The sequence below is a fragment of the Xenopus laevis genome, chromosome 8S (genome assembly GCF_017654675.1).
Source record: "Xenopus laevis strain J_2021 chromosome 8S, Xenopus_laevis_v10.1, whole genome shotgun sequence".
Classification (NCBI taxonomy): Eukaryota; Metazoa; Chordata; class Amphibia; order Anura; family Pipidae; genus Xenopus; species Xenopus laevis.
The window spans coordinates 85429997-85450487 of NC_054386.1; the positions used below are offsets into that span (position 1 = coordinate 85429997).

Below are 20491 nucleotides of genomic sequence, written 5' to 3' on the forward strand. Positions count from 1 at the left end.
ATAAAATACCACCAGGTGGCAACCCTAGTTGGGGATAATATTTTTGCCTAACAGGTGCGCTTCAAAGGAGAAGGAAAGTTTTTTTCATGCTTGGCGGTGCGAAAAGTAAATGGAGAACTAAACCCCCTTGCTAATAAAAACCCCTGCACCTCCAGTGGGCGACACTATTGTTTCTTGCCCCAATAGGTGTCCTTTAATAAAAGAATTCAGGGTATGACGGACTGGCAGAACAGGACATATCTTACAGAGTTGTAGGCAAGTGTACGTTAAAGGTCATGTATCGTGAAAATGAACATTTAATATAACTTCAGCATACTGAAATAAGAAACGTTCTATATATACGATCAATTAAATATTCGGCATCATTTCCGAAGTAATCAAGTTAATCTTCACTATTCCTCTCTCGGTGTCTGTTTCTCTCCATTCTCTCTTCATTCAGCAGTTAGGTGTCAGTTGATAGTTAGATCCAATATATCTTATGGGGGGGCTCCTTTCCTAGCAGATGTATTAGAGCTCATTCAAAGAACTGATTCCAGTTCAAACAAAATCTAACAAAATAACTGCCTTTTACACAAATCCTGCATGTAGAGAGACATGATGTCTGGTGATATTAATAGAGTGAGCTCTAATACATCATCTAGGCAAAAAGAGCCCCCCTATAAGATATATTGGATCCAACTGTCAATGATTATCTGTCACCTAACTGCTGCATGAAGAGAGAATGAAGAGAAACAGATGCTGAGGGAGGGATGATGACAATAAACTTTATTTCAGAAACGGTACAGAATATTAAATTCATTATATTTAGAAAACGTATTATTTCAGTATGCTAAAGCTTATATTAAATTTTCATTTTCGCAATAGTTCCCCTTTAATTTTATCAGAATCCAGTTGGACTGTAGTTGTGTGTACTTCATAGTTCATACACTCTGATACACTGCTAGACTTGTCATATCAGTATCCAGCACTAGAGGGCACCATTGCACAAGTGATTTACAATTGGGTAAATCCTTTCCATCTACTCCCTGTACCGCTAATGAAGTTTGAGAAGTATGCACTGTTAACCTATTATAACTATTATAGCACTGCACTTATAGCACTTTAGGCAGCATCATACACAGAATGAACTGGAAAACACTCACATTTCATGCACAATATTATAAGACCATAATGGCATGGGATTTTAAAGGAGTCGTTCATCTTTAAATTAACTTTTAGTATAATGTAGAGAGTGATACTCTGAGACAATTTGCAATTGTTTTTTCTTTTTTCATTCGTTGTGGTTTTTGTTTTTTTAAGCTTTTTATTGAGCAGCTGTCCAGTTTGCAATTTCACCAGTCCGGTTGCTAGGATTTAAATTACCCTAGCAACCATGCAGAGGTCTGAATAGAAAGATAAGTAATAGCAATAACAATACATTTGTAGCCTTGAAGAGCATTTGTTTTTTTAAGATGGGGATCAGTGACCCCATTTGAAAGCTGGAAAGTGTCAGCAGAATAAGGCAAATAAATAAATTAAAAAAAAATGAAGGCAATGGAAAAGTTGCTTAGAATTAGCCATTCTATAAAATACTAAAAGTTGAACCACCCCTTTAATAATATAATTATATTCTAATAAAAAGCATGTAACATCAGTATCCTATATATATTACTACAAATACATCTGGGGCAGATTTATCAAGGGTTGAATTTCAAGTTTATGGGAGTTTCTAAAAACTCCCATCAACTGCCATAAACTCGAAATTCTAAAATTGTTTTTTTTTTTTTTGAAAACGGGTGAATAGGATCGAGCTGCAAATTCGAATCAAATTCGATCTAATTTTTTTTTTTTCAAAAGTCCACCAAATGATTCCAAATTGATTGAAGGAGGTCCCCCATAGGCTAAAACACCAAATTCAGCAGGTTTTAGGTGGCGAATACTCGAATTCGAATTCTTAAAGGGACAGTACATGATACATTTCAAAATTCACATTTTTTTATAAGAATGGATTGCATGCTCCTGGTTTACTTTGTCAACTCCAAACGCAAGAGGCCCTTGGCTAGCAAGTATTCTTTACTTTGCTGGGTTACTGTAGGTTATTAGAAACAAGACAGGCTTTCCTAGAACTTTAATGTCAGATTCCGTACATTGCACTAAAAAGAAGTAAAGCATTAACTGTTCCATGCAGTAAAGTGGAATGTAAGGAAATTAAGAGGCTTGTGTGAAGTGTCCAAGCAACTGATATGCCTCCACATTCTTTCCTGTGTAAATAACCCCATGAAAGCTGTGCCAGCTCACACCGTTTCACTAAATACCCTCTCAGGGTTCACAAGCCCAGGCAGGCTTAGATCTGTTGGTGAGTGATGGAACTGTACTCACTCCTCCAATAAATGATACTAAATCCATGCTCACGTTCATAGTGCTGACTTAATACTAAACTTACATCATTTGTTTATGTAATTGCTCAATTATTCCTCTTGAACCATACACCTTCGCCATAAAGTTTTTTCTTTTGTAACTTATATTTTTATTAAAGAATTTTCAGAAAGAGAAGAAAAAAAAACATTAAAATTGAACAAAAGTAATAAGCATTCACAGTAAGAAATACAAAAGAGTAAAAAGAGGAAGAACACAGATAAGAGAAAAAGCTCACATAATATCCGGATATGGGGCAAAGGAAGAATCGACATTGGTTAGAGGTCACAAGTCATCCAAGCTAGCATGATACATCAAAAGCACAGAAACAATAAATATTAAGTGGTGATGGTTAAATCACTGAAGGACCGAAGAGGAGACTGCTACCTATGACCTCCTTCATCGAGCACCAGGTGTCACGGGATTTGGACGGCCAGGGTGTGCGAGGTGACTACTCTCTTCTTCCTACTGGTAAATAAAGCATTAGAGAGATTATTATATGATCCCCTTATATATTTATACATAGTTATCATATCACCCCTTAAGCGCCTCTGCTTCAGAGTGAACAACCCCAACTTGTTTCCCTAGGTCATGCAGCTATTCCCCATTAGAGTTGTTGAATAATATCAGCTGACATGGAAGAGCACGTTTCTGGTTGCTCAACTCTGGGCAATGCAATCTGTTATCCACATATGTGGCTTAATTAAATATTGATATATACCAAGTTTTTCTTATGGACAGTTGTGTCATGTAACCTCTGATTCTGCCTCCTTTATCTGCTTACTATAACCTAACTACAACTCCTAGTACAAACAAATGTTAGCAAACCATTCCTATTAACAGCTCTAAGCAAAGAGTTATTTTAGAAAACAAACCCTTACTGACCCTGCTTGCCTCCTCTCCACAGTAACTGTGTGTGTGTTTCACCCATTCCTATTCAGTGAGACAGTGAATTCATTTGTCATCTCCTGACCCTGCATATTCGCACCGTGGTGAGGAATGCAGAGCAGATTTAGCAGGAGAGATAACTTCCAAACTTTGGCCTCAGGAGTCCAAATGAAATCAAAGATGCAAGTTCTTTGGCTTATTGCAATATATAGATTGCACTGGTTTTTTTTTTGTTTGTTTTAATACAAAAATTGTAGGTAGAATAGAAGACTTTTAAAACATTCTTTCCAGGTGATTGTGATAAGAAGAAGCGGAAGCATTTATATTTTGTTATGACCAGACCAGAATTTGGTTTGTTGTCAGCTCTGACTTATATACTATAATTAGTGTAAAGATATGGTCAAAGTACAACTGTTATACTCATATCAGATAAGCATGACATATGTGGTGGATCTGATGCAGGGCCACCATCAGGGGGGCACAGGCTGCACTTTTTGAAATAGGCAGGCATTTTCAGTAGTCCCGAACCACCGAATAGCTGAACAGCCAAAGTCCCGAACAGCCAAAGTTGAAGTCCAGAAGCCATGAAAGGAGCCGAAGTTGAAGTCCCAGCGAAAAGACCCGAAGTCAAGAAAGAAGCCGAAATTAAAGTCGTGAAGCCGCAAAAAGACTCGAAGTAACGAGGAGCTGAACTTGAAGTCCCGAAGCTGCGAAAAGACCCGAAGGTACGAAAGGAACCGAAGTTGAAGTCCTGAAGCCGCAAAAAGAGCTGAAGTCACGAAAAGGAGCCAAAGTTGAAGTCCTGAAGCCAAGAGTTCAGTTCTACTAAACACCAATTTTTTTTTTGTTTTTTGTTTTTTTATTAAACCCCTGGCCACCAATGTATTATTTTAATACTCTATATGCCCCTGCCACCAATGCTTTTTTTAAAAATATTCTCTGGGGCCCCATTGTTTATTTTTAACTTGTAAGGGGGGGCCCTTTCACCAATGGTTTTTAAAAAACTTATATGGGGGGCCCTGGCATCAACATTTTTTTTTTTTTTTACGTATGGGGGCCCCTGACCACCAATGATTTTTAAAAAACTTTTATAGGGGGCCCTGGCACCAACTTTTTTGTTGACTTATAGGGGGCCATGGTCACCAGCTATTTTTTTTAACTTGTAGGTAGGGTTGCCACCTGGCCAGTATTTTACCGGCCTGGCCGGTAAAAATGATGGTTCATGCCAATGTTATTTTTTTTTAAAAGTTTTTATTTTTCCATTTTTACAACAAAAAAGTACAATGATAGAGAAGGGAAGAAAGAAAGAAAAAAAAAAGAGAAAGAAAGAAAGAGAGAGAGAGTGGTCTCAAGGGCCAACCAGTACTTTACAGGACATATGCATCATACGTTTAACAACTGAAACATCCCACGGGGCTGATCACTGATCCTGGGCCATCACCCAGGTCCCCCATACCGCATCAAACTTTCGGGGACAACCTCTAGCAAGATAGGTAAGTTTTTGCTTAGGAAGAGAGTCGTTGACCAGTTGCTTCCAGAAGCCAAGAGTAGGAGCAGTCATCGACTTCCATTGCAGTAAAATCGCTTTCTTAGCATAGTACAGAAGCTGTAAGTAGCAAAGTTTCAAGTGGGAGCCTAATGTGTGATCTGTAACTATACCAAGGAGGCAGGTAAGTGGAGAACGGATATTGGGCAGATCAAGTTCTGCAGCCATATATTGCAATACCTCTATCCAAAACCGTTGCACTTCAGCGCAGTCCCAAAATACATGCATATAAGTACCAACAGAGGTTCCACATTTTGGGCAAACATCAGAGGCTGTAGGATACAATTTGGCTAATCTATCATGCCAATGTTATTAATGGGGAAAAAGATAAACCTATAGGAAGGCCGGTATTTTTTTCCAGAAAAGGTAGCAACCCTTGTTGTAGGGGGGCTCTTACCACCAATTTTTTTTAAAAAAAACATTTATGGGGGCCCTGGCACCACAGTTTATTTTTTAACTTATTAGGGGGCGCTGACAATAAAATAGAGTCCCGTTATCTTATCTTCTTACAATTAGTTATTTGCTTATCTTGAAATTGTTACAAAAGTATGTTATAAGCAGCTGTGGCTGTTCTGGGCTCTCTGCCAAAAGCCAATTAAGTTGGAAAAATAGTTTCTTTATCTGGCTGCTCAGTGCAGAGAAAAACGTGACTTTCCGGTACAAATGAAGGACTGCAGGTTCAGCTGTCAAAAGAGGGACTGTCCCTCTAAAAACGGGACAGTTGGGAGGAATGACTATAGTCTTTACCGGTGAGTATACAGCAATAACAGTGTTTCAGGCCCTTTCCTCTGCAGTCGCACATTAAATTTTTACTTTCTATAATTATATCTGATGTCGATAGGAGGTCTGAATCATTGCAGCTTTTTTTTTGTTCTGCATAATTACTCCTTCAGTACAAATCTTTATCAGCTCATTCAACTGTTTTCAGAATTGTCTGTGAACTTCTGAACCCCGCAGACACTATTAATGGTTCTGTAATTCTTGCTCATACAAGTCCTGTCGTTTGTTCATGTGATGGAAAAATCAGTTTAAACTGATTAATAATTTTCTGCTGAACATGCTGAGGCAGCTAACAAACTGAATATCTCTGCTCATATATACTTTCTACCATCCCATTCTCATGGCTTTGAACCTGGGTCCAGCAGTATAAACAAAGTACAATATTACTTTTAGCAACTGATTTACAGTTCCACCTCCATATTCCATCACAGAATGTGAATTCAAATATGGATTAATCATATTTATCCTTATCCAATGTGAAAGCCTCAACTCCACTTTCTCAATAACAGTTGTTTTTGCTTTGTGCCCAAGCAATTGTCATCTGCAAATATTGCTTTCTAGACTTTAAATGTATTTGTACTTGTACTACACTATAAATAATTCACTCTACAATATAAAATTTCATTCCTGAACCAACAAGTGTATTTTTTAGTTGTAATATTGGTGTGTAGGCGCCATCTCAGGTCATTTTGACTGGTCATGTGCTTTCAGAAAGAGCCAGCACTTTAGGATGGACTTCTTTCTGACAGGCTGTTATTTCTCTTACTCAATGTAACTGAATGTTGTGTAGTGGGACCTGGATTTTACTATTGAGTGTTGTTCTTATATCTAACTGGCAGCTGTTATTTCTTGTCAGGGAGCTGTTATCTGGTTAACTTCCCATTGTTCTGTTGTTTGGCTGCTGGAGAGGAAAGGGAGGGGGTGATATCACTCCAACTTGCAGTACAGCAGTAAAGAGTGACTGAAGTTTATCAGAGCACAAGTCACATGACTTAGGGCAGCTGGGAAACTGACAATATGTCTAGCCCCATGTCAGATTTCAAAATTAAATATAAATATATGTGTTTGCTCTTTTGAGAAATGGATTTCAGTGCAGAATTCTGCTGGAGCGGCACTATTAACTGATGTGTTTTGAAAAAAACATTGTTTTCCCATGACAGTATCCCTTTGTTTGCTCCAGAGCTAAATGTATAGCAAGTTTAATACACCATATACTGTTCTGTTTAAGAACATTTTGTCTGGCATTCCTGACAGTGCCTCGCCTCTCCGTTTTCCCTGTTTCTCTTGTGGAGGGAATGAGTCAGCCAGGAACAGAGCCAGCCCTACACATCATGTTATTCTTCAGAAACATTTAAGGGCTGGAACATATTTACAGTATAATTTGCAACTGGCACCAGATGGGACTTTGAGATTGTGGGTATTTTTCCTATAAGAGCAAAATGGCTGCTTGATTGAGACATGGAAAGATCATAGAGTGCAAACAAGCTGCTTCTTAAATAGCAAATCATTTTAATCAAAGTTTGATACTGATTTATAACTAAGAGAATAATAATGTATATAAAGAAATACACAAATGGGCCAAGACCCAGGCATGCAAATTGAGATATTTAACTTTGTAACTGTTTTTTTTTTTCCATAGGAGAATCAATGTTCATACAGGAGCACATTGCATTTGTTCCCTTATTTGTGCAGTACTTGATCAAATGACCTGGAGATGCTTTTGGCTATGGACCCTGCCCACCCCTTTGTATTGCCTAGTCCTATACCACTTGTACCTAGCTTTTAGGGGGGTGTAGTACATGGTAATGGCCCATAGGCATCCAAATGCAATTACGAGTAGGAATGGCCAAAGGGACTAGGGCTCCTTGCTCTACTGAGCAGTATGCTTTGTGCCTTGGCTTTTGGGTGTGCCAGGGCTGGAACTAGGGGTAGGCAGAAGAGGCAGCTGCCTAGGGCACAGCGATAGGGGGGTGCTGGGAAGCTACCTCTAAAATTTTCTTCTGCCTACCCCTAGTCTGCACCCCTTAGTCTTACTCCCCTTCCTTCCCTCTGTCACCCAACCCTCCGTCGCTCTCTTCCCTCCATCCTGTCTTTCTCCCCTTAGTTGCTGTCCCCTCCCCTCCGTCGCTGTCCCCTCCCTCCGTTGCTGTCACTATCCCCGCCTTCCCCTCGGTTGCTGTCCCCTCCCCTCCGTCGATGTCCCCTCCCTCCCCTCTGTCGCTGTCCCCTCCCTCCCCTCCTTCGCTGTCCCCTCCCCTAGGTCACTGTCCCCCTTCCTAGGGCGCCTGGCCGGCCTGCCCCAGCCCTGGGGTGTGCTTTGGGTATGACACAAATGATGCAATAAGGGGAGCAATTTTGGACACCTTTGTAAATGAGATTATCCTGTTTTTTTATCAGAGCTGTTTTGTCAGACTCCCAAAATGTCTATTCTCATTCTTGTGGCAGGCAAGGATTATGGGGTTCAATGTTTTTTATTGTAAGGAATGATTGTAGGCTTTTGTGGTACTTGGCAACACAGATTTATACATATGTGTCATACACAAGGTCTGCAAATAAAAAGCTCAGCGTAATTCAGTGGTATATAGGAAAGCTCAAGGGAAATGAAAAGGGAGAAAATACAAAGTAAGGAACAAATTAAACAAAACAAAAAGCCAGACATTTCCTGAATAAATGTCTACTAGTCTGGCTTGTTCAGTTTAACCTAATGACAGGGAAGGGTGGGCACTTGTCATGTTCCCCCCTTGTCAGAAAATGTAATTGGTAAAGAAGCAAGCTATTAAAATCCAACTATCACCATCCAACCTACAGCCGAAGGCCATCGCTTTTTTTTATCATCTGGTGACCTAGCCTTTGGCTTGTGAGACCCTGCATGACACCAAGCTGGATTCATAAATTATACAGCAATGAAGATCCACAGGGAAGAGACCTTCTTCCTTCTATGTCTCATAACATGCCACTTAATCTTTGCTCATGTGTATTTATGTGCGCCATGCCATGCTTGTCGTTTGTGATGCAAACATTGCGTTTATGGTGCAGAAATGAGACGTATTTCTTCAGTGGGCTGGGAAATATCTGCCCTTTGGGCGGTGTGCCTGTCTAAACAGGAGATTGTGTTCATTACACAAACAGGAAGCAGTCAGAAAAGAAAGATGGATATCAGTTGCAAAGTAAGCTTGGTAAAGATAGGCTATGGAGTGCAGTACAAACTTGTAAAAGGGTGAATAAACTGCATGTATAATCTTCGGGTATATCATAAAGGGATTATGAGTGAAGATGCTAGCCTTTGGAAATGCCATAAAGTGTAATTTGTGCCCCTTACTGTACCTTATACAATACATACTCTAGTAGAATAGGAGGGCACCACCAAAAACTCAAATATATTTGATCGTCAAGCTGATTTTTCAGTTTTTCCAATAGCTCAGGTGTGCAAATAAAGGCCAAATGTAGTGCATTCAAAAAAGGAACCTAACATACATCTTGGGGGGTTATTTATTAAAGTTCAAATGCCAAAAACTTGAACAATTCGATTTACTATATCCTGAGGATGGAAAAACTGCCATCTCAGACCTGCCGAGGTTTTATGTAACTTACTATACAATTATGTAACCAGTATATGCTAAGTTTAAATGCGGTGCTTGAGCTTACCGCTGTATACGGTGGGCCCAGGTGCATACGCCCCAGACCTTCAGCAAGGGGAGCAAATACCAGGAAACTTCAAAAGAGGCTGTCACAAGCCTGGACCCACGAAGTAGTGAAGCTGGAGTGGAAGCTGGAGTCACATTGTAAAAGGGTTAAAAAAGCTTACATTTTATTTTCAATGATTAAGAACCAAGGCCTGACGCATTTCGTGTCTACCAGGGACACTTAGTCATATGACTAACGCTTTTACAATCTGACTCCGGCTTCACTACTTCGTGGGTCCAGGCTTGTGCCAGCCTCTTTTGAAGTTTCCGAGGTTTTGCTTCTTTGCTGAAGGTCTGGGGCATGTGCACCGGGCCCACCATATACAGCAGTAAGCTCAAACAACGCATTTAAACTTAGCATATACTGGCAATAATCCAAAGATTTCGTTGTTTTCAGGCAAAAATCTGATTTTTCAGACGGAAAATCTTGTACAGTTTGAATTTTCACTCTTTTTTTGATTTTTTTTTCCCGCACTGGAAATTATCGGGAAAAGGAAAAATAAAAAAATGTGAAATAACCCAGACGGATTTGGTCTGAGTATATTTCAGAAAATAATGAGAAATTTTCAGATTTTGATAAATAACCCCCTTGGTCTTATGCTTTTGTATTTCTAGATGAAAATTAAGCGTAGGACTGGCCAGATATGGGATGACTTTGACGTAGTTGGCCAGCTTAAATATATTGCAATATATGGACAAACAATCCCTGTTTTGTTTAAAGGGTAAGGCATTTTTTAGTAGCAGTATGCACAAAATGTCTCTGTCTTAAATATATTGATAATGGGTTGAGTGCAGAGGACTCTTGTATTTGACTATATGTATTCTGTGGTCGCACCCTCATTGCACCCCCACCTAATGGTTTTAAAAATTAGTGGTGAGCACAACTTTCCCTTGTTTGTTTTGTAGTTCTAGCTCAGGACTGCATAAGTGTTGCTGAGTAATTTACCCAATCTATGAAAAAACTGTTCTGTGATATGTTTATATTAGGGATGCATGAATCCAGGAATTAGTTTGGGATTCTGCCAGGATTTGGCCTTTTTCAGCAGGATTCTAATAAGTTCAGGACTGCATAAGTGTTGCTGAGTAATCTACCCAATCTATGAAAAAAATGTTCAACATGACTGGGATATATTTATATTAGGAATGCACGAATCTAGGATTTGGTTTGGGATTCTGCCAGGATTTAGCCTTTTTCAGCAGGATTTGGATTCGGCCGAATCCAAGTACCTGGCCAAACCAAATCCTTATCATGTAAAAATCATGTGCCTTTTCATCAAACAAACAAGGAAGTTGAAAAATGCTGTGTGCGGGGTTCTCTTTGTCCTAATCTGCATATGCAAATTATGGTTCTGTTCAGTATTTGGCCAAATGACAATGTAGACGAATCCCAAAATAGTGAATTTGGTGCATAGTTTATAAATATACAGATCAGATGAAGGCACAGAAAGTGACTGATGATTCTGGTATTATGACTTCCTTAGACACAGTGTCAATGCATACAAGCCAGGCTGAGTCACATGTTAGCCACATTTAGACATATTTGTATATCATAGATACAAGGTTCTAAAAATAGGTATCTGCTCCATTTGCCGCAGTGCTAGTAACCCATAACAATATGTAACAATACTGACCTCCTGTTGAAAATTAAACAACTTATTGGTATGGGTTAATAGATCTAAGGCAAATTTTAACCTTAGCTAGACTTGATGAATCAGAAGAGCCCCTACCACATGCTATGTGGGTAAATAACACCCTAAGGGGCAAAATCACTAAGATTCGTAGTTGCGCCAGGCGTAAATTCGCCGCACTTCGCCAGGCGTAGTTTCGCCAGCGCTTAGCAAATTCACTAAAATTCGAAGTTGCACTCAGGGGTAGCGTAAGGTTGTGAAGTTGCGCTAGCGTTGATTCGCTAAGTGAAGCGAAGTTACGTTATCGATGGTTAATTTGCATACGGCGCCAAATTCAAATTTCAATGGAGGAATATGTAGCAGCACTACAAATGCCTGGGAAACCTTCAAAACATCAAATAACATTTTTATTTTGCCCTACACATGTGCCCACTGTATAGTTAAGTTGCCATGAGTTAGGAAATGTAGGGGGGGAAGGAGGGGAGCCCCAAAAAAATTTGCCAGCGTTTTTTGGGACTTAGAAAAAATGTTAACTTTTTTTGAAGAAATCTACTATATTGGCTTTGCCTGGTCTGAGGTGGCGAAGGAAGTCTAGCGTAAAAGGTAGCGTTCAGAACAATGCGCGCGTTAGTGAATTTGCGTAGTTACGTCCGTTGCGCAAATTCGCCAGGCGTAAGGGTGCGAAGTTACGCTAGCGAAGTTACGTCCTTTAGTGAATTTGCGAAGTAACGCAAATGGCCAACGCTAGCGAATTGACGCTAGCGTTCGGCGCATAGTGAATTTGTCCCTAAGGCTCTATGCTAATGCTCAGAATATGTTATTTTAGATTTTTAAGACTTTTTTTTTTATGCAGAATGCTTTAACATCACTCTAAACAAAAACATTAGTCCAGTGGTAAATGACCATTTCCATGTTCCCATGTACAGAACACTGAATTAACAGTAAGTCGAAGAACTTGAATAGATTGTAAGCTCTGGCCCCAGCAGAAGATACTTTATTGATATTATTTAAATTGAGTATTTTTTGTATATAAACATCACAAGCAACATTTGAAGCACCAGTTGTATATAGTAGTCACATATTAACCTGCAGATAAGGCTCTTGCTCAGACAAGACTCCACTGCAAAAAAATTTATATTATATGTCTATATAGGTTCACATACTTACCAACCACTCAGTTATTTGGTTTTATAAAGCTATGGCTTGGGTGAAGGACCTTCAAAAAAACTACAAGTCAACTCGCATGGATATTTAAACACAACTACACACACAAACACACACACCACCACGTGGCTTGTTTGAGGACACCAAATTATATTTGCTTTCATTGGGATAGATTTCTTCTGAGACAGATTTGAACCTTCAAAACAGAACAGACATGACCCTTCCCAAGAAATTTAAGTTTTGGTGGGAATTCTGACAAAATATGGCCAGTGACCGAATTTCCTTATATAGTATATGTTTGATGTATACAAAATACAGAAAGATAAAACAATAAGCAAAATGGACTGTTGGAAATCCTGCAGAAATGATTGAAACTAGATAGAGTGTCAACAGCAAACTCTGAAAAATGTATTATGAATAATATGACATAAAATCAGCAAACAAAGAAATCAAAAACAGCAAAGAGTTGCCCAACCTTACAGACATTGTGTTTTTTAAGAGGCATGCAAAGGAAGCAGGTTTGTTCTTTTTCAATAAGGTTAGTTGATAGCCTTAGCTATACATGAACTTTGGAAGCCAATGTCTTTATCTCAGCTGGTGTTGAAATTGGTAGGTAGCCTCAGTGATTTTTCCAGTGGAATGATAAGTTTATAAATTTAAGCTGGACCAAAGTGTTTTATAATATTTAAGCAGTAATACAGGTGAAGCTATGTTGATTTTGTTAGTAATTTATAGAGCAAACGTCCCTGTTCACATGACATGTAAGGATGGCCAGGGCGTAAGAATCCGATGTTCACATCTTGCAGTATAATTCGATGAATTTATTCAGCAGAACCTTTCTGTCTTCTTTTTGAGGGTGGGATCAGGTGTCTTGGCAGCTCGGGTGGTAGCCCATGACCTTCCAATTTAACTTCAATCAAATGACTTGCAAGGGCAAACTCTTCATCATCCAGCATGCCATCACGATCAACATCAGAGAGTTTCCAGATCTTGCCCAGCACGGAATTGGGCAGCTTAGTAGTTACCATCCAGTTTTTGGCCTTGGTGCCAGTGAGTTTTCCATCAGTTGGGGCTAAATTAAAGAATATCTCATCATATTTAGGTTTATCCTTGGTAACCATCCAATCTTCATCATCTAGACCATCAAAGATCTCATCAGTGGAACCCTCTATGAAAGGACCATTATGGGTACCATCAAAAGCCCCTCCTTGCACCACATTATCACAGGTTTCCAGGTCTTCCTGACGAAGCAGTGGCATTAGTTTTGCAATGTCAACTGTCAACATCTCATCCAAAGCATCAATTATATGAGGCTTTAAGGCATGAAATTTCTTGAAGTCATGAATTGCCAGTTGCTCCTGTTAGAAGATAAGAAAAAAAAATCCATAGCTTACATTGAGCAATGAGCTAAACATTTTGCTTTTGATTTAATAATGTTTCCAAACAGCTGGTCAGGGTTAACAATTTTAACAACTGTCAGAAGATATTTAAATTTAATTTTAAAAGTGTACTTGATTCAATATCTTGAAATCAGCCAAAACAATAAAAAAAGAACAAGAGAAAGAAGGAAAGTATGGAAAAATCAAATTACCTGCATTTTGGCACAGTCTGGGAAATCTCCAGGTGAAATGTGGTGCTCCAGCTGTATCTTGGCAAAAATAACAGGGAGCTTGTTAATAAGCTGCTTCTTTTTGTTATCTTTGCCAAAGACTGATGGCATCTCCTTCTTCAAGTAACTTATGATGTGAGCGTGGACCTGCAGACAAAAAAAAATAATCATAACACTATGGATTCAACACATTATTTATAAAAGGGTATAAAAGGGTCATATTTGTCAAAGGGTGAAAAACATTCTCCACAATATTCCACTTTAATATTGCTAGTGAATAAGTTTATACAACGGGTTTATTGGATATCGAATTTAACTTCGGGTGAACAATCTAAGTTTTACCGCATTCGATCGAATTCGAATCAAAGAATTTGCCCTATAAAAATTAGATTTTTCAAAATCCCCCAAATGACTCCAAATTCTAGGTTCTAGGAGGTCCCCCATAGGCTAAAACAGCAATTCGTCAGGTTTTAGATGGCGAATGGTCGAAGTCTACGTTTTAAAGAGACAGTCATGATAAATTTCGATATTTGAATAGTCATTTTTTTTAAAATTCTAATAGAATTTTGCAGTATTCGAGTACACCAAAAACTAGCTCGAAAATTTAATTTTTTAATTCAAATTTTCACTTTGACCATTGATAAATCTGCCACAAAGTGTATTGAGACTTTTATGTTTGTAGATGTTATTCATTTGGTGTGATAGGATTTGTCCTCGCACCAGCAGTATTCCTTTCTTTTTTTGTTTGTTTCATGCACTGTGTGTGATGTAGTGGAATGCACACACATATGGACCTCAAAATTCCTTTACTCTAACTGCTGGGAATCTCTGTCTATTCATGTTCTTCAGATGGTTAAGGAGTCTCTGGGAATTTCTTGGGAATTTGCCAATCAGTAATGTCAATTAGTTGCATTCCTCTATATATAGATCTTATCTATATACAATTATTGTATACATTGAGCATGGTCTACTTTTCCCTGGCTGCAGAGAAAAAGAATTCACTGCTCAGTCTCCATTTATTTACTTTCATAGTGGCTACAAATAATTTTTTCAGTCGATGGGCAAAATTAACTTGGCTAAGAATCTGTTAAGCAAAAGCCCCTCTACTTTACCACTAATACATAGTCCCTGAACACATTATTGGGTCATTATTTCATTTTCAATGTAGAGAGTGTGATGGTCTGACATTGCCACTGGAAGTGTCTCTTCTCTCCCCATACGTCATTTTCTCTAATAGCATCCTGCCCTTTTCCTCCCAAGGATGCCATGGAAACTTTCCAGAACTGGTAGATACACTTAAGAGCCCTAAACATCAATAGATAGGGAGGGGCAGCAGCGAGAGGGGGGTGGATAGGAGTGTGAGGGGTCCAGCACTTCAAGGGAGACAGGAAACCCTAATGTTTCCTTTGGGGCCACTAACATCATAATACCATAAATGTCTACTGCATGTTTACATCTCTGTTGCCAAAAAGGACTGAACATGGCAATAAATATGTATCCTGTTTATAGAACTTACAGGTTTTAAAATTTACTCCATAAAGTTGCTTTTGAGGCACGGTAAGAATGAGACAAATCTCGAGAGTCCTGATATTTATGCAAAGCTTTTCACATGCTGAAGAAATAGGTATTAGCTTATCATGTGTGGCCACCTTAACTGTACAGTGGAATTTGAAAATTTGGTGCAATCTTGTTTCTTTATACTGTACAACACCTTAGTAGTGATGGGCGAATTTATCCCGTTTCGCTTCGCCGAAAAATTTGCGAAAAATCATGAAATCAGAAAGTTCCCGAAAAAATCTTGCAAATCGGACGTTTTCACACAAAATTTGTGAAATTAGAAGGGTTCCACGCAAAAATTGGGAAATTTTAAGGATTTCACTCAAAATTCTAGAAATTTGAAGGTTTTCACAAAAAAGTCTTGAAAATCGGACGTTTCACTCAAAAATCGTGAAATTTGAAGGTTTTCACAAAAAAATAGTGAAATTTGAAGGCTTTCATTCAAAAATTGTGAAATTTGAAGGATTTCACGAAAAATTTGTGAAATTTGAAGGTTTTCACAAAAAAATCTTGAAAATCGGACGTTTCACTCAAAAATTTTGAAATTTGAAGGTTTTCACTAATAAATCATGAAATTTGAAGGATTTAACTCAAAAATCGTTAAAAAGTTAAGGATTTCATTAAAAAATTGTGAAATTTGAAGGATTTCACGAAAAAATCGAGAAATTTGAAGGTTTTCACGAAAAACATAGTGAAAATCGGAAATTGATGCCGACGAATTTTCACCGGCGAATTTTCACGGGAGATTCACAAATTTATTCGCTGGTGTCGAAATTTGGAAATTCGCCGCAAATTTGTGCCAGGCGAATTTATTCGCCCATCACTACCACTTAGATATCTGTCAAATTTTTAGATGGGACAACACTGAAGTCTTAGGGGCAGATTCACTAACCGGCAAATTTTTGCCAGTGTCCGTTTCACACCAATCACAACACTTCGCCAGGCGCAAATGTGCTCAGACTACGCCAATTCACTAATATGCGGAGTTTCATCCTGGGCACCTAGCGCTGATGACTTTTCGCTAGCGTTACTTCGGCAGTGCGAGCATTTCAAATCGAAGATGCGCTACCGTTCAGTTCTGCCTAACGAAAATCCGCTAGTGATCTTACGCTCAGGTCAATTTGCACAGGGCGGAAAATTTAAAGTTGTATGGACGTCTTTATGTTAAATGTTGGTGTAAACACTTACAAATCGACTTTTTAAAAACACATGTCCAGGGAAACTTAATAAAGACAATAGAGTTAATATAATGCTCTACATTTGTAAAATGAATGTTAGGAAACGTCTGGAAAAAAATGGTTCTCCAAAAAAAGTTTGTTAGGATATTTGCAAGCAATATCACGATGAAAACAGAAACCTGCGTTTTTAGAATTTTGATGCATTTTCGGCTCACAGGATATGATGTAAGTGACATAAGATTGAGGAAGATCTAGCTGCTTTTAAGCACTTCGCCTGGTTTGAGGTGGCAAAGGCAACTCTGGTGAAAGAGGTAACGTTCAGTAAAATCCGCATTTTAGTAAATTTGCTGAGTAACGTCCGTTCGCCAGAGCGAAAAGTGTGAATGGTGTGAACGGTCTGTTTCGCTAGCGAATTTCCACCTGCGCCTGTAAATTGCCGATGTCCCTGCGGGTGGCAACGATGGCGAAAAGTCCATAGCGTTAGTCACTTCACTCCTTAGTAAATCTGCCCCTTAAAATAAACCTAATTTTCTAAAGTTTTTTTTCTGTAGTGTTGTATATGTTGCTGGGGAATCTGAAAGCCTTTGCTAGGGAACGGAATGTTAGGGATCCAGTAATTAAAGAGTTCCGGTTGTGCCAAGTGCTGCAATGACATTACATTACATTTGACACTGAGGTTAGTGGCATATAATACCCAAATACAATCTAAAATTATATTTTTCTGTGGTTTTCTGCATTCAACACAGAATACAGGAGTAGTACTACCGCAAATAATATACTTTCCTACTGCAGGAGGATTTATTGCTCCCTCCCTTTTGTAAGGAAATCTCTCACTCTTCCAAGGGGAGGCCAGAGAAGGTGTCAGGAAGAGATAAGGAGATCATAATGTTTCCACGTCCCCCAGTTTAATTAGACACACATGTAGGCGATACACGGAACCCCAATATACTGTGAGGTCTGGGACATTTGAATTGCTATACAAAAACACTCTAAAATGTATCATTACATTACATCTAAAACTCACACAGGCGCGTGTAGGCTCCGAATGCAGGTTGAGACGCAATATGCTGCATTTTTCCTGCGTTCGGCGCCTACACGCGCCTGAGTGAGTACAGCCCCATTGGAAAAAACGAATGCGTCTATTCCTGCGCTCCCCTGCGGCTGAATGCAGAAAAACGGAACGCAGGGGTGCGCAGGTAAAAACGCTCGTCAGTAAGAACCCTAAAGATGGCTATACATAGTGATGGGTGAATAAATTCGCCAGGTGCAAATTCATGGGGAATTTCCACGTTTCACTGCCGGCGAATACATTTGTGAAACTGCGGTGAAAGTTCGACGTAGAAAAAAATCTGCCACATCGGAAAGATTTGGGCATGCGGCAGAATAGTCGCGCGCATAAACATTGTCGTGCGTCAAAGTTAATCGGATGCCCATTGACTTTAATGCATTTGACCAAGATAGGCATGCGTATGAAAATTGTCGCGGGCGTCACAATTGCCGCGCGTCAATAATTTTGACACCCAATGCGTTTCACGAATTTTTCACCACTTCGCGGAAAATGCACTCATTTTTCGGGACAAATTCGCCCATCGCTAGCTATACACTGTAAGATATTTCCCCCCGATATGCCAACCTTGCATAACTATGATGGGTATAGGAAAAGATAGAGCAAGGACTCAATGAGTGAGTCAATGAGGTCCTCAATCCGACAGAAAAATCAAGATATCGATCAGGGGAGATATCGATCAGGGGGGATGGGTCCATACATGGCAGATAAGCTACAGAATCAATCTAAAGGATCTGAATCGGCAGCTTAAATCTGCCCGTATATGGCCAATTTCATTCTTTCATGCCCTTAAGTTTTCATTCAGTGCTGCTTTACTGCCACACTGGGACTTATGAAACATCATTAAAAATTGGGGGGTTGAGGGCTTTGTAAGGTATTTTTCATTGCTGCATTAGTGCCTTGTCTTCAAATATAGACAGCTCTTGGATTTATACTTTCTTCATGCGGTCCCCCTGGCTTTAAAAGCATACAAAAAATGTTACATTGGTGGTAGGAGAGGTGGTTTCAGAAACCTTTACTCCCTTTTGGTTCAGTCTGTATCCTGGATTCCCTGGAGGCTTTGAAGAAGATCTGCCAGTTCTACTGACCAACAGACGTGGCATTTTACTGGGTATTAAACTATGGCCCATTTATTCATATCCAGCCAATGTGTGTCCTTAAAAATACAATGGCTCCTTCTGTGTTAGAGATGAGAGGTCCCTCAGCCGTAATAACTTACAGCCAATTGTGCCGCAACACTTTCTTCTTCTACCTTCTATTTGTGTTTAGAGCTGTAATTTTATTTATTTTAACTACAAAAAAAAAAGTCTTTGTGTCATGCTTCTCTTCCTTTCTCGTATTTCTTCCCTCAGTGTCTGCTCTCCTTCTCTGTGAGTGTATATGTGTCTGTGCTATGAGTAAACTACATGGAATGTGCTGGCTCTGTCACACAACACTTTCCCAGCTCTGCTGCCAAAGAGAGTTAGAAGCAAATCCCCAGAACACCAGCCAATGATCATTTAACCCCTACACATCATTTTTTGTGTGCTTTTAAATATAGAGGGACCTGTTATCCAGAATGCTTGGGGCCTGGGGTTTTCCAGATAACGGATCTTTCTGTAATTAGGCTCTTCATACCTTAAGCCTTCTTGAAAATCATGTATTGCTCACCTTCAAACACTTTTTTTCAATACAGTAGGTTTCAGACAGTTCACCAGAAATAAAGACTTTTTCCAACGACTTTCTATTTTCTATTTGTGATGGTTTTTCTAATATTGAAGTGTAAAGTCAAATTTTTCACCTTCTAAAGCAGCTATGGGAGGGGAGGGGGTCGCTGACTCTTTGACTGTTCTAAATTGATACATTTAGTTGATACATTTGTTATTTTTGTCCCTGCTGAGCAGAATCCCTGAGTTTCATTAAGGGTAAGGTCACACTGGGCATTTTGGGGAGATTTAGTCGCCTCGTCTTTTCCGGCGATCAATCTCCTCAATTGCCTTCCCTCACTCTGCGCTGGCTAAAATGAAAAATTGCCGGCGCTAATCACACACAGCGATTCGTTTTCCAAAATCGTCCGAAGTTTGAGGCGACTTCGGGAAACGAATATATGTGATTAGCGCCGGCGATTTTTAATTTTAGCCAGCGCAGAGTGAGGGAAGGTGTTTAGGGAGATTGGTCGCTGCAAAGACGAGGCGATTAGTCATCAGGCGACTAAATCTCCCCAAAACGCCCAGTTTGAGGCAACTTCGGCGACTTCGGAAAACGAATCGATGGACGAATCCAGGATTCGGTTCGGGATTCGGCCAGAATTCATCCTTTTTCAGCAGGATTCGGATGAATCCTTCTGCCTGGCCAAACCGAATATGCAAATTAGGGACAGGGATGGAAATCGCATGACTTTTTGTTACAAAACAAGGAAGCAAAAAAATGTTTTCCCCTTCCTTCGGATTCGGTTCGGTATTCGGCCGAATCTTTTGCGAAGGATTCGGAGGTTCAGCCAAATCCAAAATAATGGATTCGGTGCATCCCTAAAGGCTTCTAATATAAATGTCAATATAAAAACCTGCAAAACCTTTTGTATATACCATATTAAAATATCAGCTCATTTTGACCAGAGTATATGTTCTCCCTAGGAAGGGGTCATCACCACATCCTCCTCTGTGTCGGTTGTGTATTTGTGTTACTTCGGTTACTCTGCTTATATATGTTTATAATACACAAAAGCCATGAATATCCTGTAAATTATATCCTTATAAACGGTGAGTAGTGATGTCATCAGTTATAAACGGTGAGTAGTGATGTCATTTCTGTCACATGACTCACTAAAATTTGTGTATTATAATAAATAAAGTACCCCCAGTTGTAAAATATAAGGATATTAGAAGTTACCTCGGAGTTCCATGACCTGTATAAAAACACTCGGCCTTCGGCCTCGTGTTTTTATATGGTCATGAAACTCCTCGGTAACTAATAATATCCTTATATTTTACAAGAGGGGGTACTTTATTCACTATATATA

The 20491-nt window shown here is 39.3% G+C and overlaps 1 protein-coding gene across 1 annotated transcript in view; it reads right to left on the bottom strand.

Moving 5' to 3' along the window:
- Window positions 1-11879: 11879 nt before the first annotated feature.
- ehd2.S (EH domain containing 2 S homeolog) overlaps window positions 11880-20491 on the bottom strand; it is a 30780-nt gene continuing 22168 nt past the window's right edge. The window contains 2 exon segments of the mRNA NM_001089067.1: window positions 11880-13441; window positions 13675-13839. Coding sequence (NP_001082536.1) covers window positions 12905-13441; window positions 13675-13839 — 702 coding nt within the window. The 3' untranslated portion in view covers window positions 11880-12904.